This window comes from Typopeltis vanoorti, chromosome 3, assembly GCF_054136105.1.
Source record: "Typopeltis vanoorti isolate ZY-2024b chromosome 3, IOZ_Tvanoo_1.0, whole genome shotgun sequence".
Taxonomy (NCBI): Eukaryota; Metazoa; Arthropoda; class Arachnida; order Uropygi; family Thelyphonidae; genus Typopeltis; species Typopeltis vanoorti.
The window spans coordinates 173,544,719-173,565,564 of NC_143551.1; the positions used below are offsets into that span (position 1 = coordinate 173,544,719).

General features: G+C 36.5%; 1 protein-coding gene and 1 non-coding gene across 6 annotated transcripts in view; both read left to right on the top strand.

Moving 5' to 3' along the window:
• Positions 1–20,846, top strand: part of LOC150108743 (twitchin-like) — a 2,666,638-nt gene that overhangs the window by 2,387,111 nt on the left and 258,681 nt on the right. For all 5 annotated transcript variants that reach the window (XM_090390962.1, XM_090390961.1, XM_090390964.1 and 2 more), the window contains one exon: positions 7,309–7,508. In XM_090390962.1, the coding sequence (XP_090247088.1) occupies positions 7,309–7,508 (200 nt within the window). The remainder of the gene's footprint in view (positions 1–7,308; positions 7,509–20,846) is intronic.
• Positions 18,534–18,606, top strand: TRNAT-UGU (transfer RNA threonine (anticodon UGU)). Its single transcript has one exon. It is a non-coding gene; the product is annotated as a tRNA-Thr (tRNA).

Genomic DNA, 20,846 nt, shown 5'->3' on the forward strand with positions numbered 1-20,846 from the left:
TGCTCATGAAAGTACCTATAGAAAAGGCACAATGCAGAAGCTCTCTCCAGTCACTTTCCACCTATGGGAAAGTGAATGGAGAGAATCCGTGAAGGAATGGTCACCTAAAAAAATATGGACCAGGATACTTATTAATATTGAGATTAGTCAGTTTTCCTGATGTTCTTCTGGCAAACGTTCAGAGGAGGCATGCAATAGGCAGTTTGAGGTAGTGTGGAAGTTGATTTGCCTTGGTCATCCAAGCAAGAGTTGGAAGAAAAAACTGATGCCAATAGATCTGACCTTTCCTTGGGTGAGGATACTATATCATGGTATACCATCAGGGTACAAGAGAATTGGGAACAGTGAAGGGCAGAAGTTACACCTAACAGTTTGCTGAGGGACCAGAAGGCTTGACTACCAGGTGAGCAGGAGGCAAGTATACTGCATTTCATTCTTATGAAGTTTGCTTTGAAATCGTTGATAACTTTTTTACACTCTTTTCAGGCCATTGTTAAGTTGAATGAGAATCTGGAGTTTTTAATTTAAGCCATTGAACATTGCTGCATTTTTATCATGGACTGCAGAAGTGAATTTTTTTTGAGAACAAGAGCTTGGATATGGATTGGGACTTTGAAGTAGAGTGGAATAATCCTCATTCCAATGAGGATTATTTCAGTTATTAGTTCAGCACAGATGTTTGGATCAGGAGTGTAAAAACAGTAATCTGACCATGGAAAAGAGGCAACTGAGATTAACTGGGAGAAGGATGAACTGTAGAGAAAGGGACCTGAATAAGATTGTGGTCAAAGTCATATTACTTCCATGTACATTTACTGCTTGCAAGATAGTGGGTTATCAATGTTCTGCTCCATGGTGGGTTGGGGCTCTTACATCATTTAATAACAGAAATAAGAAACAAAAAGGGCATTTGACACTCACATAAATATACCATTGTTTCTCATTATCCATGTTACAAGGGTTTATAGGCCTAGTTATAGACATAAACGTGAACTGCTGTGTTTATTTACGAATGCCAGGAGTATCAGAAATAAGGGAGATGAAACTGTTTCACTTTCGCCCCAAAATCATTCGTTTATTCGCCCCAAAATCATTTGAAAAACTGAAACATGGTTGAATGAAGATGATATCCTAAAGGGAATAGAAATGGAAGGGTACAGCATTTGTCATGATGATAGAAAAGATAAGAAGGGAGGAGGAGTGTTGCTGTTAGCAGAGGAATTATGTCCACATAAGGTAAACATGGATGAGGAAAATAGTGGGCAATGGTTTTGAGACAATGTGGTGTGATGTGGAGGTTAACAAGGAAGAGTTATTTAGTTGAATGTTGCTATAGGCCAAGGAATGTAGAGGGTGGTGATGATGAAATGTATAAACAACATGGGTTAATGAACAAGAGAAGAGTGATTATTATGGGTGATTTTAATTATATCAGTGAATGAGCAGTAGGTGGGGCTGATGTGGTTGTGAATGGAGAAGAGAATGTGAGAACAGGAATACAAGTTGGACAGGGAAATGAGATGGTCCAAGGAGGCAGGGGACATAGTATAAGGAGAGTGGGTTCTAGAAGTGATAATGAATGCACATATGTGAATGGTCAGCATAGGAATACATGGGAGGTTGAGTCAGAGGATAAGTGAGGCAAAACATGAGCAGACAGGAACAGGTGAGAAGAGGTCGCAGAGAGGGGACAGCAAGAGTAGGACTGGCTATAAACCAAGAAATGAATTCTTATGTTTATTTGCAAATGTGAGGAGTGTCAGAAATAAGGGAGATGAATCTGTTGCATTGATTGAGTTTATGTGCCCAAAAATAGTTGGAAGAAGTGAAACATGGTTGAATGAAAATGAAATCTTGATGGGAATAGAAATAGAGGGATGTGATGTTTTTCATGAAGACAGGAAAGGCAACAAGGAAGGGAAAGTGCTGCTGATGATAGCAAGAGAATTATGTTTGTGCAACTTTGATGAAATACAAGTAGAAAAAAAAAAAGTGGCAGTGGTTTTGAATCAGTATAGCATGAAGTGGAAGTTGATAGAATGATATATCTGGTGGAGTATTTCTACCAAATATATCAGGAAGGCCAGGGAATGTAGAAGGTGGAGACAAAGAAAGGTATAGGCAACTTGGCTTATTGAGAAAGCAAAACCTCCATGCCCTTGGCAAGTATCGAACCTGTGGCCTCTTTGGCTGGAGAGTGGATACACTAACCACTCGCCCAACCAGGTTGGCTGTTATATCATCAGAGGATGCTATTGTAAATAGTGTCTAATTTTTCCCCTTTAGAGAGAGTGACCATCAATTGATCACATGCAGCCAGTCACATGAGAACTATAAAGAAGGGAATAAGGAGAATGAATTTCTTGAGCTCTTAAGGGACAACAGTGTTAGGCAGTATATATCAATCAGCATATGAGTGTTGAGTCTTAGCTCTGGTTATATCATCAAAAAAAAAAAAAAAAAAATTCACATTTGACTTCCATAGATGGCAAATGGTCACTCCCATACCTCACCAGGTTTTGGGAGTGAAGCCTTCTGCTAAAAGAAGTGGTAGGGTTGCAGATGGCCTTTCCACACAAGCTAGTAGGACAATCACAAACCTCCATGCCTCTGGCAAGTATCGAACCTGTGGCCTCTTTGGCTGGAGAGTGGATACACTAACCACTCGCCCAACCAGGTTGGCAGTTATATCATCAGAGGATGCATTCGTAAATAGAGTGTCTAATTTTTCTCCTTTAGAAAGAGTGACCATCAAGTGATCACATGCAGCCAGTCACATGAGAACTATAAAGAAGGGATATATGTGGAATTACAAGATTGTTTATTATAAAAGCTTAGGAAACAACTGGGAGCTAAACCATGGAAAGAGGATTTGAAAAATATAGAAGCTGTGTGGGCATTAATCATGAGCTATTTAACATCCGCAATGTCTGAGTGTATTCCAAAGGTGAAGAGGCTAAACAGGGTAGGAGTAAAATGGATGAATAAAGAGATAAAGAGTGAAATCTGGAAGAAGAAGGTGCTGTGGAGGCAACAAAAGATGAATGTTGGTAATGATCAATTGCATGAGAAGTACAAAGAGTAGGTTAGTAAGGGTGGCAGAAGTGGAGTATAAGAAGAAGAAATTAGTTTGATGAGATCAAGCTAAGAAAAACCCTAGTGACTTTTTTTGATATATGGCAAGCAGAAGAAAAAATTACTATCGAAGGATGGTGGTAGTTGATGACACTGGCAGATTGGTAATCAATGTAGGGGATATAGTTGAATTATTCAATGATCATTTATCAGTCTATTTTCTTCTCATGAAGGATACATCAGGAGAAGATTAAGTGTTGAATGTATGGCAAAGGAGGAACTGATGGTGAATGAGCAGGAATTATATTAAGAATTAAGAAAACTTGATGTTAATAAGGCATTAGCAACCTCAGATTACAAATTAGTGGTACTTTTGGCAACCATTTGTCTTGATTCTTGCAAAAGGATGAGTCCAAAAGGAATAGAAGATGAAGGTGAAGGTGGGAAAAATTATTCCACTGCACAAGGGGGGGGGAGTAAAGCAACAAATTATAGTCCAATTTGTATGTCTGGGTTGTTAAGGTATTAGAGAAGTTGGTGAGAACTTGGATTCAGAAGTAGGTAGATAATAGCAGTATTCTTTATGATGGTCAGCTTTTTTTTTTTTTTTTTATGAGAGGGTCATGTTTCAGCAACCTTCTTATGTATTACAGCTAGGTGACAGAGTCACTCGATATAGAAGATGCATATATGATGGTTCACTTGGATTTTTCAAAAGCCTTTGATAAACTGCCACATGACAAGCTGGTAGCTAAACTGAAACAGATGGGATTAGATAACAGACTAGTAAGTTGAATAGCTGATTGGCTATCAGAAAAGTATCAGTAAGATGTATATGGAGAAGTGGTATCCCAAAAGAGAAAAGTCACTGGTGAAGTGCTTCAGGGATCTGTTTTGGGAACCATTATTGTTTAATTTGTACATTAATGACATTGAGACTGGCTCAACTGGAGATGTGCAGCTGTTGGCCAATGATGCAAAGTTGGGAAGGGCCATAATTAGTAGAGCAGACGTTGTGGCCTTACTGGAGGATCTGAATAGACAATATGAGTGGGCAAATGATTGGAGCTACAGCAGTCCCCAATTATCTGTGGGAGATATGTTCCAAGACCCCCCCCTCCCTCAGTGAATACCTGAAACTGCAGATAGTACCGAACCCTATATATACTTATGTTTTTTCCTATACATACATACATACCCATGATAAAGTTTAATTTATAAATTAGGTACAATAAGAGATTAACAACAATAACTAATAATAAAATAGAATAATTATAAGACTATAGTGTAATAAAAGTTATGTGAATGGAATCTTAGCAACCTCAGCATATGATTTTTTTTTTGTTTGTTTTCTTTCCTTATTAAGTCAAGAACTTTCACCTTTTCACTTAAAAGGAAGCACTTTACAACTTCTTTTTGGCTTATCTAAATTGCCAGCATCACTACTCTTATGCTTTGGGGCCATTATTAAGTAAAATAAGGGTTACTTGAACACAAGCTGCAATACTGTGACAGTCGATCTGATAGCTGCGATGGCTACTAAGTGACTAACAGGATTCGTTTTTGAAATTATAGATTCTACAACTATGTTAAAATAACTCTTTTTATTATCCAAGCATTTCGATCTTCATACCAAGATAATCATCTGGAGCATACATAAATATACAAGACGAGCTGCGTTACATTTCAAACTAAAAGCTAGAGAAACAACGATTTGATCACATGCTACTCTTCTTGCTTACAGATAGTTTTCCTTCCAATAACTTATGAATTATTTATTTCTGGAATTTTCCATTTAATATCTTCAGACTGAAATTGACCATGGGTAACTGAAACTGCAGAAAGTAAACCAGTGGATAAGGGTGGACTACAGCATCAGTTTTAATGTTGCAAAGTACAAGGACTTGAAATTTAGTAGGCAAGTTTGGGATGCAGAGTATACAATTAATGCAGAACTGTTGAAGGAGGTGGAGGCTGGTCGTGATGGTGGCAAACACTTGAAATTTACAAATCACATTGCTAAAATTGTGAGAATATCCCAATGGATTATGGCAATAATGAGGACATTGACATGCAGAAGCAAAGAGATGATTCCCCCCTGTATAATGCTTTGATCAGGCCATATATAGACTACTGTACACAGATTTGGTTGCCTTGTTTTCAGGGAATGTATTGGAGAAGGTCCAGAGAAGGTTTACTAAGTTAGTGTCAGGTCTATGGAATATCAGGTATGAGGAGAGATTGAGGGAATACGATTTACAAAACCTTATGAACAGAAGAAGAAGAAAAAGGGATATGATTGAGACATATAAGTTGGTGAGGGATTGTTATGATTAATGTGGAGAAGATATTTCATAGAGTTGAGGGAGACAAGGATAGAACTAGAGAACATCCATGGAAGCTGTATAAGGAGGAGAGTGAGAAGCAGGTTCTTTTCATGGAGACTGATTGGTGAGCAGAATGCCTTGCCTGAAAGTGTGGTGAGTATGAAAACTGTGAATGGTTTGAGGCACAGTTCAATGATCTTTCAACATGAGATAGTACAGTCTTCCCACGATGAGTCCTTTGACTCCATGGAAGTCATATAATAATAATATATGCTTTCATATATCTGGACTACTGTGCTCATAATTGGTTACTTAGGTTTATCTTAGATTGAAAGTTGGGGAGAACATCCACAGACAGATAATGAAAGTGTGATCAACTACTCCCTAATAGTACTATATTAAAAAATTCTGGGTTACAAAATTTGGTTCATATGCAGAAAAGAAAGTATATGACAAATACATATAAGTTAATTATGACAATTTTACAAAGCTAGATCAAGAAGAAATACATGACATTTTGCAATGCAATAACACAACAACATTAAGATTAGAATTTTATCTTCAAGAGTGGTGAATGAGTGGGATAAATAACTTAAAGTGGTTATGAGTACTTTTTCAGTTAACAAGTTTGAAAAAGTATATAATAGGCACTGTGAGATATATAATGTTTAGTATTTGCCATTTGTAGTGAGTCTATGAGCCATTAAAATATAATATAATAAATATAATGTGAAGTCATAATTTCTAGTCCTATAATTTTCTTATGTTCTAATTGAGACCTTCACATGTTCACTTTGAATCAGGGCAAATCTGCCTGTTTGCAATCGCATTCTATGATGATATCATCAGAGAATATGATGTGATCTGATATCAAGTTCTGATCCCTTAATCCTCTTTTTCTCTCCATTACCTGTTGTCAAACCATTGCTTATTCCAGAAATTCACTCATTTTATTTCCATCATTAGCTGATTCTTGCAGTCTGTAATCTGTATTGCCATAATTGAAATTCCCCATAATAATTATCTTTCTTGCACTTACTAACACTAATATCCACCTGTCCATTTCCCAATAGTAACACACAGTAAATAATTTGTTTTGCTTGCCTTCACCTCATTTCATCTACTTTCAAAGCCACTTCTCTTATTTCTGTTTTGGTTTGATCTTCTGAAAAGCCAAATTCCTCTGCTATCATTAGCACTATATTCCTTTAATTTTGATTACTGTTACATTCTCCCAAAGTTTACCATGTTTTCTGATATCAGTCATTTTTCTGTTAAACTAAATCAGCTATATCTTATTTCTAATGTTCCTGGCATTTATTTACATAGAATAAGGTAGGCATTCCCAGAATGCATTTAGCCGTATATATATATATATATATATATATATATATATATATCCATTTTCTTTATTAAAACAATTTTTTTTTTCTTAGCATGATATTTGTTATTTTATTAAAAGAGCACTGATTGGGTTGGCAGTCAACAGCAGTAAAGTCCCAAAGAACAGAATAGAAGGAAATATTCAACCTCCACCTACATCACTGCTCTTCCTCTCTACAGGCCAACTATTGGATATAGAGAAAGAGGAAGACCAAGAAAATTGTTTTGGCAATACATGAGTAAACTTCTTTTTGAAGATGAGGCTCATGAACCATCTGCCATTTACCATTTGGTACAAAATAGAGCAACTTAGTTCACTTTCATTTAATAGACTTTCTGTCCATGAGCAGTGGTTATATGAATAGTTCTGTATATATTACAGAAATTATTACTTATTCATTACTATATTACTTATTCATACACGAATAAATGATGATGATGATGTTTAAAAGGGAAATTTATTTTGCATATTATAAAAATTAATCATTCCCATTCTTAATTTATTTATGTATTTTATTTTCAGCCAGAAAACATAATGTGTCAGACTAAGACCAGTAATAATATTAAACTGATTGATTTTGGACTTGCTACTAAACTAGATCCAAATGAAGTTGTAAAGATTTCTACAGGCACTGCAGAGTTTGCTGCTCCCGAAATAGTTGAAAGAGAACCTGTGGGCTTTTACACAGACATGTGGGCTGTAGGAGTTTTGGCTTATGTTTTGTAAGTGCATGTGTGTTATATAATTTTTATTATTATTATTATTACACATCCTCCATATTGCTGTAGGACTCATTTTAGATTGTGCACTCTATTGTTTTTTTTGTTTGTTTGTTTTTTTATAAGCCAATACTTCCTCAGAGTTTGGTAAAGGCCTCTCCCATTGCGAGAGGGTAGGGCTACTTCTCCCATGGTGACCCCTTCCATCCTGGAAGAGTGTTTATACAGTGATCCTTGCCCACAGCAAGATTTGAACCTGCAGCCTTTTGGCTGGAGAGTGGATATGCTAACCACTCACCAACTAGGACAGTTCTATTGGTTACTATGCCTGTAATATTTCCTTAAATTCATTCAACATCAATCTTGTCCAAGGGGATGGGGGGACATAAGTGCAGTTTATTTAGGATATTCCATCTTATATAAAAACAACTGTGAGGAATGTGTATTATCATTACCTACCTACCTATCCTCTTCATCCCATAGTATATAAGGACAAGATCTACCTTCTCCAGTTACCTCTACCTTTTTTAAGACAGGTCTTTCATTATTTTATTGTTGTTTTTCTGCCATTCTTTGCCAAGTTAGTTTAGGATTTTCCTTGTAACTTCCAAAGTCAATGTCAAGGGTCTTCATCATCATCAGTGTCTATCAGTCCAATACCTATTGGTGTCTGATGCTTGTTTTACTATTCTTTGCTATTTCTCTCTGTCCATTCCAGGTGACTCAAATCCTGAAAACTCTTGCGACTCTAAATGTTAAAGATACCAAGCTATTTTAAACCTGGTTTTACTCCATTTCCCAAGTAAGCAAACAGACAAGTAAGTCAAGTTCGCCTGCAAGTATTGCAAGTCTAGGTGATTTCACACGTGGTGCAAGACCAAGGCAACTCATGGTAAAAGGTTGATAAGCTCTGATCACTATTCTTAATATTTACCCTTAATGCAAAGCACATCTCCTGGAGGAGATGTATGATGCTATGTATTAAAGGCAAGGGGCCACTACCCAGACCAGTTTCGACCTTTATTGAGGTCTCATCAGTGGGAGCTGGGCTAGAAATACCAAGATTTTAGTAATACAGAGCTTATAAGTATTTTACCAGAACAAGTTACCATAAGGTGTTTTAACCTTATTAAATAAAAATCTCAGGAGGAGAGATAGATGTAGAAAGTATTTTACCTTTAAATGTTAAAGATACCAAGCTATTTTAAACCCAGTTTTACTCCATTTCCCAAGTAAGCAAACAGACAAGTAAGTCAAGTTTGCGCCTGCAAGTATTGCAAGTCTAGGTGATCCCACAGGTAGTGCAAGACTAAGTATTATTTCTCCTCTTGAGATTTTTATTTAATAAGGTTAAAACACCTTATGGTAACTTGTTCTGGTAAAATACTTATAAGCTCTGTATTACTAAAATCTTGGTATTTCTAGCCCAGCTCCCACTGATGAGACCTCAATAAAGGTCGAAACCGGTCTGGGTAGTGGCCCCTTGCCTTTAATACATAGCATCATACATCTCCTCCAGGAGATGTGCTTTGCATTAAGGGTAAATATTAAGAATAGTGATCAGAGCTTATCAATCTTTTACCATGAGTTGCCTTGGTCTTGCACTACGTGTGGGATCACCTAGACTTGCAATACTTGCAGGCGCAAACTTGACTTACTTGTCTGTTTGCTTACTTGGAAAATGAAGTAAAACCAGGTTCCTCCAGATTATTTTCTGCATTACATTCTCTTGCAGTTCACTTTGTTATACAGCTCTTCATTTGTTATCTTTTGCACCCATTCAATTTATGGAAGCTTTCTGTAACATGTTCTTTCAAAAGCCAATATTTGTATCAGAGTCTTTGACCTTACCCAGGATTCACCCAAAGAGAGTGCCTCTGAATATGCATGTTTCCAGCAGTCTCAACTTTATGGGAAGGCTCACTGATTTACTTTTCCCTATCTTGTCTATAGTCTGTAGGTTTAGTTTTGCTTTTCTTATTCAAGATGTTATATCTTTTCTTTTGCAATCTAAATTAAGCATCATGTTGCTTGTTAGGTATGTGAAGTTTCAGAAACTTCATATACTGCTTCCAACTCTTGTCTATTGACTAGTATTTGCTTTTTCATTCTCTTCTCTCTCAGTATGATTGTTTTTGTTTTTTCAATGTTCATTATCAACCTATATCTCTTTCCTTCTTAACTTTCCTTCTAGTTCCTATTCATCTGCCTCAATAATGACTGTGTCATTTTCAATTCATAAATTATTATTTTTGTACCTTGAATTGAAATTCTCCTTATATTATCCTTTATGACATCCATGTTTCTTCATTATTTCTCACAGCAGCCTCTGCATTGTCAATAATGTTTGTAGTAGATAAATTAGGTTCCTATCCACTCCATAAGATTCAGGTGTAGCCCATGCCACTTTCTGATCTGTACTGTTAAATGCTTTCTGAAAGTCAACAAAACAGATGTAAACATTTTTATTTTTACGTAGAGTTTTCTTCACAATTAATCTTAGCATTAATATTTAATGCACAATGCCCTGTCTCTTCTAAATCCTGCTTGCTCATCTTCCATTAGGTTCCTTCTTTTCTTTCTGTTAATATCATCATAAGTACTTTTCATCATAACTGCTTTCTCTTTTTTTTTTTGCAAATCGGTATTAGGATTGATCTTGTCCATTCTTTTGGTGCTTTGTCTTTCTCTCATGAAATGTTACACAACCAGTATAGTTCATTTATAATTACCTTGCCACTATTTCAGCATCTCTCCAGTAATCTCATCATAATTGAGGCTTTTATGATTTTTTGGATGCTTTACTGCCTTTGCAACTTCATCTCTCAGTATATCTGTTTCTTCCTCTCTGCTTGGTGATGATATTTCCCTCAATTTATCAACTAACCTCTTTTGTACCTCAGAATCTCTCTGTATCTTATATTAGTATTATTATTATTATTATTAAAAGACTCCAACTTAGTTCAATAAGAAGAGCTCAACACAACAAAAATGAATGTGACCATCAGATAGATGTAATTACACCAGAATACATCAGTAATTGTACTTTCGAATCTCTTGATGCATGGAAACAAAACACAATACAAGCGAGAGGTCTCTCAATCTTGCATATTAATATCAGAAGCATCTGAAAACATTGGTTATTATTACAGGCTTATCTGAGGAATTACACTGATATTATTGATATATTGATTCTTACAGAAGTATCCATAACTAATGACGAAGCGACTGCTTTCCAAATTCCAGGCTTCCAACAAAATAGATCATGCCACTAAACAAAAATTGGGGGTGGAATATTAATATTTATCAAACAAAAATTAATAGCAAAAGAAACGGCCTATCAGTTTGAGCATGCTGAAACCCTTTGCCTCAAAATCGCTAATACCATCAATAGACAGCATCCCATAATACTAAATGGCCACCAAACCTAAACATGATAAAATTCTTGCACGAACTCAATTGCTGGCTTTCAAGCCAAGAAATATGCTCAACCGAACACCTAATGATAATTGGCGACATAAACATAAATATTGCAAATGAAAACCAGAACAACACTATACAATACCTAGACACACTATCCATGTATAATCTAATACCAACAATAACATCATGTACTAGAGAAGAAATATTCAGAAATACTATCACTGCCTCCTGTCTAGATCATATAAACGTCCGAGCACCACCAAATAGTTACACTGCATCAGTCATAAAGTGCAAAGAAGCAGACCATTACTTCACCGCTCTAAACCTGCACACCAAGACAATATCCATGCAATGTCCCACAGAAGAAAAGCGACAGAAAACAATAATAGACGAAGAAATAGTCAACCACGAAATAAGAAAAACAGACTGGGAACACCTGGCATCAGATTCAGCAGATATTTTATACAACAACATTAAACTCACACTGGAGGAAATATATAAGAACGCTACAAAGAAAGTCCGAATTCGTTCAAAAACAACACAAAATCCTTGGATAACACAAAACTTAATCCTAGAAATACACAGAAAGGATGCTTTATGGAAAGAATTAAAGCGATATCCAAATAACACAGCTTTAAAAACTGAATATAAGATAACAAGGAATCGCCTTACAACACAAATCAGAAATGCAAAAAGAAGCTACTACAGAGACAAACTAACCTCTGCACAAAACAACATAAAACAAACCTGGCATCTGATCAATGAGATGCTAGATTTTGTTCCCAACACCACCGCCTCCGAAACCATAAAACACAGCTTCGTGAAACTGTGTTTTATGGTTTCAACAACTAGCAAATGACTTTAACCAATACTTTGCAGACTTCATCCAAGAACTGCACAGAAATATTCCCCCAATCACAAAACGAGACCCTCCACTTGGACCACAATCAAAACAGACATTATGGTTCCCAACCATAAAAGAAGCAGAACTTCTCTCAGCAATACATCAAATCAAACCAAACAAAGGCCCAGGAATAGATGGTATCAGACCTAAACATATAAAGCAACATGCAACTAGTTTAAGTCCTATCCTACTAAAACTAATAAATAAAATATTTAAAACAGGACAGATACCAGGTATGCTGAAGACCGCCTTAATCACACCCATATACAAACAAGGAAAAAGAAATTTAATCAGCAATTACAGACCCATAGCAACATTACCAATTATCAATCAAATTATGGAGCAGATCATACTGAAGAAACTCACAGCATACACTGAGATCTTTCATATTATTCCCAAAACACAATATGGTTTTCAGAAAAATAAGGGAACAACATCTCTCTTGGAAGACTTTACAGACGTAATTAATACCACCTTAGACAAAAACAAAATTGCCATGGTAGTCTTTATTGATCTAACTAAAGCATTCGATACACTTACCAGCATTAATAGTAAACTTGAATAATTTGATGACATTATCAGAGAAACCTACTTGTAAAAACTGTAAAGTTTCTTTGAAGTGATATATTTTTAACCAGTGAAACTACATCAAAGGAAATCATAATTTCAGAATCTGGAAGATGTAGATCTTCCAGACATGAAACTTAGCAGTGGCTCCATTTGGTGAAAGGCAAAAACCCACCACAGCAGAGCCTCTCTGCACCCCAGAAAACAAGCAAACTCATCATCAGTGGGAGCCAAACCAAGAAGAGACACCAAAGTTAATTAATGAAGAAATCATATATTTCACATCTACAAGTAATCAAAAGATGTCACACCTTATTATTAAAATACTCTGGATTAGAGATAAATGGTGAAAGTTTCTTCACTTTATTATACTATAAATTAAAGATGTCAAGAAATTATATTCTTGGTTCAATCCTTTATCCAAGTGTATGCAAACAATGCGTGCATTTAAGTATCTTCACAACTGGTAAATGACTTCAAACTAAAAGACCTTTTTAATCTTAGTCTGAGGGGACACCTACCTGTTTTAATTAACAACTTTCTAACAAGATGAGTTTTCCAAGTAAAAGTGGGAAGGACTGAACAGCCTCCTTCCACAGCAAGCAGTGCTCTTTATGTTGATGATTTCACAATTGATTGTCACTCCTGCAATATGAAGGTAAATGAAAGATAGATTCGACAATCAGTTAATCATGTCTCTTCATGGGTTCTTAGTAATGAGTTCTGGTTTTCAGAAGAAAAAGCTGTTTGTGTAAACTTCAGCTGAAAACATATCCTTCACTTGGATCCTGATTTAAAAATGGGACAATGTATTATAATAGTAACACCAGGAGCCAGGTTTTTGGGACTCATTATTATTATTATGGGTATCTCCATTGAGTCAGTAGACTCATCACGGGAGACCCAAACTATCAAAACAATATCTATCACATCTCTTCTTGAATTCATTTACAGACGAAGAACTCACAACTGAGTCAGGCATTGCATTCCACTCATTCACCACCCTCCAGATGAAAAACCTCATTCTCACACCCTTGTTAACCACACTTTTCCTTTATTTCCAGGGATGACTTCTTGTTCTTCCATCATTATCACACAGCTGAAATATTTCGCCTGCATCAATCTTATAAAAACCTTTTAGCAATTTAAATGTTTCTATCATATCCCCTCTTCTCCACCTATCAACCAACCTCTCCAATCTACATGCTCTCAATCTATCAATGTAGGGAGCATTTTTTACATCACTCACCAACTTAGTCACTCTCCTCTGAACTCTCTCCACAACCTGCTCATTTCCAAAGAATCCATGTGACCAGATTTGAGCACAGTAATCCAAATGTGGAAGTATCGGCACCTTATAAAGGAGAATAATAACCTCTTTATCTCTGGATGTTAGTGTGTTCTTCAATAACCACATAATCCTATGTGTAATCTTGGACACTTTAGCAATGTGCCCTCTGAACTTCATCTCCCTATCTACCAACACCCCTAAGTCCCTAGCCTCATCAATTTCTTGTAGTACTGTTCCATCAATGTGGTACACAGCTGGTAATCTTTTAATCCCAAAATGCATAACGTTATACTTTTCCAGATTGAACTGACATCCATTATGTTTTGCCCATTTTGCCAGCTTATTTAAATCATCCTGCAAACTCTCAACATCAGCTTGATTTTTTTATTGTGCTACCCAACTTTGCATCATCAGCAAACAACTGAATATCTCCCTTCAAACCATTTCCTATATCATTTATGTACAAATTAAACAATAACGGTCCAAGCGCAGAGCCCTGAGGCACACCACTGGTCACCTGCCTCATTCTGAACTCTTCTCCTCCATAATCATTTTCTGGTATCTCTGCCTGCGCCATTCTCTTACCCATATCACCAATTTAGTATCCATTCCCATCTGCTCCAGTTTGCATAACAGTGTTCCATGGGGTATCCTGTCAAAAGCCTTAGCAAAATCCAGAAGTACCACTGTGTAGCCAGTTCCTTTGTCCAACTCAGATGTCATTCTATTATGAAAAGTTAATAGATTGATAAGGCAGGATCGACCTTTAACAAAACTATGTTGGCCCCTATAGAGTATCATATTCTGATCCACCCATTCTTGAGTTCTGTCCTTAACCAACTTTTCCAATACTTTTATCACCACTCTTTGACAGAAAGCTTACTTTCTTTACAGACATTCATCAACTTAGAGACAAATGCAAAAAAAAATATTGAAAAAAAAACAAAAGCATTGAAAAACCTTCACACTCTATCCTCTACAGCAGTGGTTCCAACTTTTTATGCTTGAAATGTGTATGTAACTGACATATCCCTTGTATAGATAGCTAAAACTATAGTTATAGTATAACAATGGGAATAAATATCACACACACACACACACACACACACACACACACAAAAAGTGACATCAACAATTTAATGAATCTTGTAAAATGTTTATAATTTTATAAGATTCATTAAATTGTTGATGTCACTTTTTGTGTTGATCGATATATGATCGATACTGATCGCATTTCTCCTTGTACATTCTCCATAACATTTTCTTTTTTTTGCAGATCAAGCTTGATACTACTGCTCATCCATCTAACGCCTGCCTTGTTTGTCTTCCTGACCATGGGGACACAATTTGATATTGCTTTCCTCAGATACCTACTGATTTTATCCCATGCACTGCTAACATCTTTCCCCGCAATATGTTCTGCCACGGGATGGCTGCAAGCTCTCTCTGAAGCTTGTTATAATTGCCCAATCTATAGTTCCATATATATACCCCTTCTTAACAGGAAAATCCACAGATTTTGCAACCTCCCAAGTCAATACCACATGATCGCTTTCACCAATTGGAGGTAACGAGGACTACTTATGCATGTATCCTCTGAACCAATGACCAGGTCTAACACTCTCACACCACTTGTCCCTTCAGTTCTGTGCTGTTTCAATTAATTATCTCGTAGAAGATTTATGAACTCCGTTTCCTTTTTGCTACGTGATATTTCCTCCTTCCAATTGATATCAGCATAATTAAAATCCCCCATAATAATCACTAAACCTGCACTCATTGCACTAATTTGCTGATGCATGAATCCCCCCCCCCTGTACCCCTTGGCCTATACAGCATCCAACTGTATATTTGGTTGCATTGGTCACTATTTCACATCTGACCGCCTCAAATGAACTCTCATTCACATGTCTATCATCTTGATATACTACTTTCTTTGGCTGCAACTGATATACAAGTCACTAATTTCAGTAGTCCCATGAAGTTTTCATCCACTCTCTTCTGCAATTTATTCTGCGAATAAGGATCAATAAATATACAATCACTGCTAAACGTTTCTCTCTCTTACACTCAACCTTTTCAATATTAGTTTCCCTGTGTAATTACTTGTTCAGAAAACAGTAACTTCTTCAATTGCTTATGTCCTTCCATGTTCATATGCAGCCCATCTCTAGCACACAACTGTCTTTTTCCTTCAAACACACTCCAGACATCAACAAATTCCAGACCTCCTTTTTTGCACATTCTTGCAATCAATTGGAAGGGGACCAATCATTTGATGCTGCTGGCACACTCTCCCTCGATGAGTCTTTGGACTCCCTGGAGGTGTCTAATAATAATAATAATAATAATATATCATTCATTATCATCTCTCATCTGCTTAACTTGTAATTATCAAAACGAGGCAGCACACACACACTATCCTCCCATTTACACTTTTCCTCTTCACAATATCTAACAATGTTCTTAAATCTTTTGCTACCCGATTTATACCACCACTCAGGTCATTTGTACCCACCATAACTATCATCTTGTCTGCATCATGCCCTCTCTTTATTGCTAAAGCCACTCTTTCTATTGTCCCACCAGCCAAGCACTCCTCATACATACCACTCTCCATACCCTTAATCATATATCTTACCACTCTAACTTCATTCAAGTCTACACAAGCATCACTCATGGACTCATTTTCTACGTTATTCAGCATGACTCTCCCAGTTTCATTACTCAATGCTCTTTTACTTATCTACTCTCACGACATCTCGTTTCTTCTAGACCTCTTGTGGTTTTATTTTGTTGACTCCAGTCACTCCCATACCATACTATTACTGCATCATTCACCAAAGACACACCCATTCGTAATCCTGTTTTAGTTACTTCAGCTAAAGTAATCTCTATAGTCCTAATTTCTCTGTTTAACACATTAAAGTCAGTTTTAACTTCCAGTATCTCCTTACTGAGCACTTCCAATTCCTCATGCAGAAGATGAAGTTCATTTTTCATTTTCATGAACTCCTGCTGAAGTTCTTCTGCTACTGTCCTGATGTCAGCTTCCATTCCTGAATGCTCCAGCCTATCCCGACACTTCTCACATACGTCGACATTTTCATTCTTCTCATTTAGCCAGACCAACCACAGATCCTTCACATTCTTCGGCGCATGCATGTAGCAGTTTCTGCAATGCATCCATTGCGAAAAATCTATCGCTTAGCCAGCCTTTCATGTAGATGTAGAAGTCCTGTGCACCACTGACGTACGTTTCTTGTTGGATGCCATCTTCATACATTGAAGTAGTGAAACAAATGGCAGCAAAAACACAATATATAAAACACAGTTCCAAACAATAACACAAATGAAGGATACTTATCTAACCGATGCACAACTGCAGCACAATTTGAGACAAAAAGCCACACTATCAAATTTTACTGCAATTTTTGACAAAGTCAGATATTCCTTCTCCATTCCAATCCAAAAACTAATCAATGGCTTGGAATGAATGTTTTTTAAACTATTGTCACAAGATATCTCAATCAACTCTTCTTTGTTGGACAATGGAAGCTTGCATTTTTCCAAATCAAATGTGAAGAGGGTCTCGAATCCATTCTTGCATTTCATCAGGTGGTGTAAAATATTATTAATATTATTATTATTTGACACCTCCAGGGAGTCCAAAGACTCATCGAGGCAGGGCATCTACTCTACAACTCTCTATTTCTACCACTCACAATCCACCCACTACAATGAACCATAACTACACCAATGCCATCTACTGCCCTCCACTACCACTAGTATTTTCATAGACAATCACAAACATCCAAGCCCACAGCTGGATTCGAACCCACCACCTTTTGGCTCGAGAAGGGATACACTAACCACTTAGCCAACCAGGCCAGCTAGTACTGCCTTATAAGAGTTTTAAGAGTGCTTAAGTGAGCGATTATTATTATTTGTTGCCTGATGTCTTCAAAGTCTGCAATCATTTGCTCATTTTCTTTAAGAAATTAATCTAGTCACTGAAATTGGTCACAGCCGTTCTTTTTAATTCCATTTTCCCAGAAGTAATTTTTTTTTTTTTTACCATGGCCTCTGTTTTCTTCTCAACATAGAACACATCAACATTGTCTCCTTGCAATGATAAGTTCCAAATATTCATTTTTTTCAAAAATATCAGCTAAATATGCTAACTGTAGAAGCCAGTCTAAGTCTTGTAGTCTCAAAGAAAGCCAAAGATTGTGATCCATGAAAATAAGCACACTTCATTGTGGAGTTCAATTAAATGACAAAGAACATTTCCTCATGACAACCAATGTTCTTTTGTGTGAAGCAGCAATCTCTTATGCAGGCTACCCATTTCTTCACAGATAATTGAAATAAGCAGACTTCAATGGTCCATGTTTCAAGGCACTTTAGAAACATGTTCATTTAACTTCACAGTAAAATGAGGACTAAAAATAACTTTAAACACAGCAAATGAAATAAATCATAACAAATACATAGAGCACTAAGAAGGCACATTCATTCACTTAGAATGGATGTTTTGACTGTGATCAGCTATTCGGGTAGGTTCGGCTCTCAGCTAGGGAAGGGAGGGGAGGGAGGATTGACAAATGTATATAGACATGAATCAGTATCAGTGCTTCCAACTTAGTGACTTTGTTACTAGATCTAGCAACTTTTGAGCTCTCACAGCATACCCCCCAAAAATTTTACAATGAACCTCCATGGGGTACATGTACCACATGTTGAGAACCCCTACGCTACAGAATGTGATGCTCATCGATGTTCCTTGCTTGCTCTTCCTTTATTGTGCACTTGAATGGTTAATGCTTTATTATCCTTGTAAGCCTCCATAGCTCAGTGGTTAGAGCACTGGTCTTGTAAACCAGGGATCATGAGGTTGATCCTCACTGGGGGCTGCATGGTTTTACCAGCCTGGTTGGCCGAGTGGTTAGCGTATCTGCTCTTTAGCCAAAAGGCTGCAGGTTCGAATCCCGCCGTGGGCATGGATGTTTGTGATTGTCTGTGAAAGCATTAGTGCTGGTAGTCGGCAGATGGCGTTAGATGGTGAAAGTTGGTGGAGTAGTGAGAGGAGGAGTTGTAGATTTGACGCCCTCCCTCGATGAGTCTTTGTGTGATATAATAATAATAATTATTATTATGGGTCCCAGGTCTACAATTCTGCAAGGGAGAGCATGCTCTGATATTTGGACCCTGTCTATCATCAAGGTATACAAATAGCTGCTGGTGCTTTTCACACATTGCTAATTCAAAGTCTTTATTTTGAAACAAATGAACTTGCTCCATCACTTAGATGAAAACAGTTGTCTCTTTACTATTCTCAAAAAATAAAGTCTTTTTTTGTGGATATAAAATTTTTCTTTTATATCCACAAACACAAGCTGAATGACGTGTATAATTACTGCAATTGTTTAATCCACACACACAGAGCACAAATTTCTTGCCTATTTGTACTGATAATTCAAGATCTGAGACCTCTGTTTGTTTTGCTGCTGTTATTCTTGATCTTATTAATCCTCGATCCCACTTAATTGCAGTAATTATACACGTCATTCAGCTTGTGTTTGTGGATATAAAAGAAAAATTTATTATCATTTATACAGCTCATTGAACTCTTTATGGACCAATCTTGTCTCCTGTGTATAATCAATATCCAATAAAAGCCTTAATGTTGATGTTCAGATGTGCTGGATTCCCAGCCACATTGGAATTAAAGGAAAGGAGATTACAGATGCAACGGCAAGGTCAGTTCATATTTTTCTGTGTGCTGTTTGACAGTTCCATATACAAACTTTAGACAGTTTTTAAGATCAAAGCAAATTATCCAATGTAAATCTTTATGGCAGGAAGTACTCACAAACAAATTGCATAAGAAGCCTGAAGTAAAGCATTGGCAGCCTAGTCAACATAGGAACAGAAGAGAGAAAGTTGTTTTTGCTAGGCTACACATAGGTGATAGTCTTCTTGCACATTCTTATTTGCTAAAAGCTGATGACCCACCTATGTGTGAAAAATGCAACACACATCTCACCATTTATCATATTCTGGTGAAGTGCCAGCACTTCACACAAGAGAAGAATGAAATTTTTACTAACCTAGCTGAGCCATATACACTCAAGCAGATGTTATTACACTTAGACAAATTGAATGTGTTTAACTTTTTTAAAAAAATATATATATATTTATTTAAGCACATTTGATTATGAATTATATTTCTGTGTATGTACTGAACTTCTGAATTTATAATTTTTTTTTTTTTTTTTAGAAAATTCGCTTTTGTACAGTATATATTATTTATTAATTTATCATTTTATTACTGTCTATTAATACCTTCTGTACTGCTTGTAACATTTAGTCTGCCATAGTATGACTTTTGCTGTCCCGGTCCAATAAACCATAAATCATTCAATTATGCCAATAGCCATCTAAAGACCCTGCACAACAGTGAATTTCATTTCATATGTCAAATGATGCACATGACGAATTTTTATTATCATTAATCTTATACATTCAAAACAATTACTGTTATTCTCCATATACATGATTATTTTCTTAACAAAGCTATTAGTTTGTTAAGAAGAAGTTTGATTTCTTATGGTGTAAAAAATATATATATATACTGAATAACTACAACAATATATATTATGGAGTTAACAGGTTTATTAACAAAGAAATATATGTTTACACGTGATGATATGTACATCCACAACTATTGGTGGAATCTTGGTTGAATAAAGCATTAACAATGGTAGATTATGTGCTTGAAATGGGCACCTTGTCTTTCAAGACAGGTTTTGTAATGCATACAAAGGTTCTTTGTTATCTTGGAGATCAAGGGTTGGAACATTTGCTGGACATATCTTATAATTTTATCCCTTAGTTCATCAAGGTTTGAAGGCAGGTGATGGAATATCCATTCCTTCAACATATTTCAAATGAAGGCAAGTGATGTGAGATCAGCAGAACATGAAGAATGCAGGAATTCTCCGAATCTTGAAATGAACCTCTCGGGGAAGTGTACTGATTAATGGAAACCACATGATGTGTGACAGGTTGCTCTGTCCTGTTGGAATACCTGTGTACATTCTCGATGTAGCATTTGCTATTCAAGGTCATGGCTACACTACCCTCTTCAATG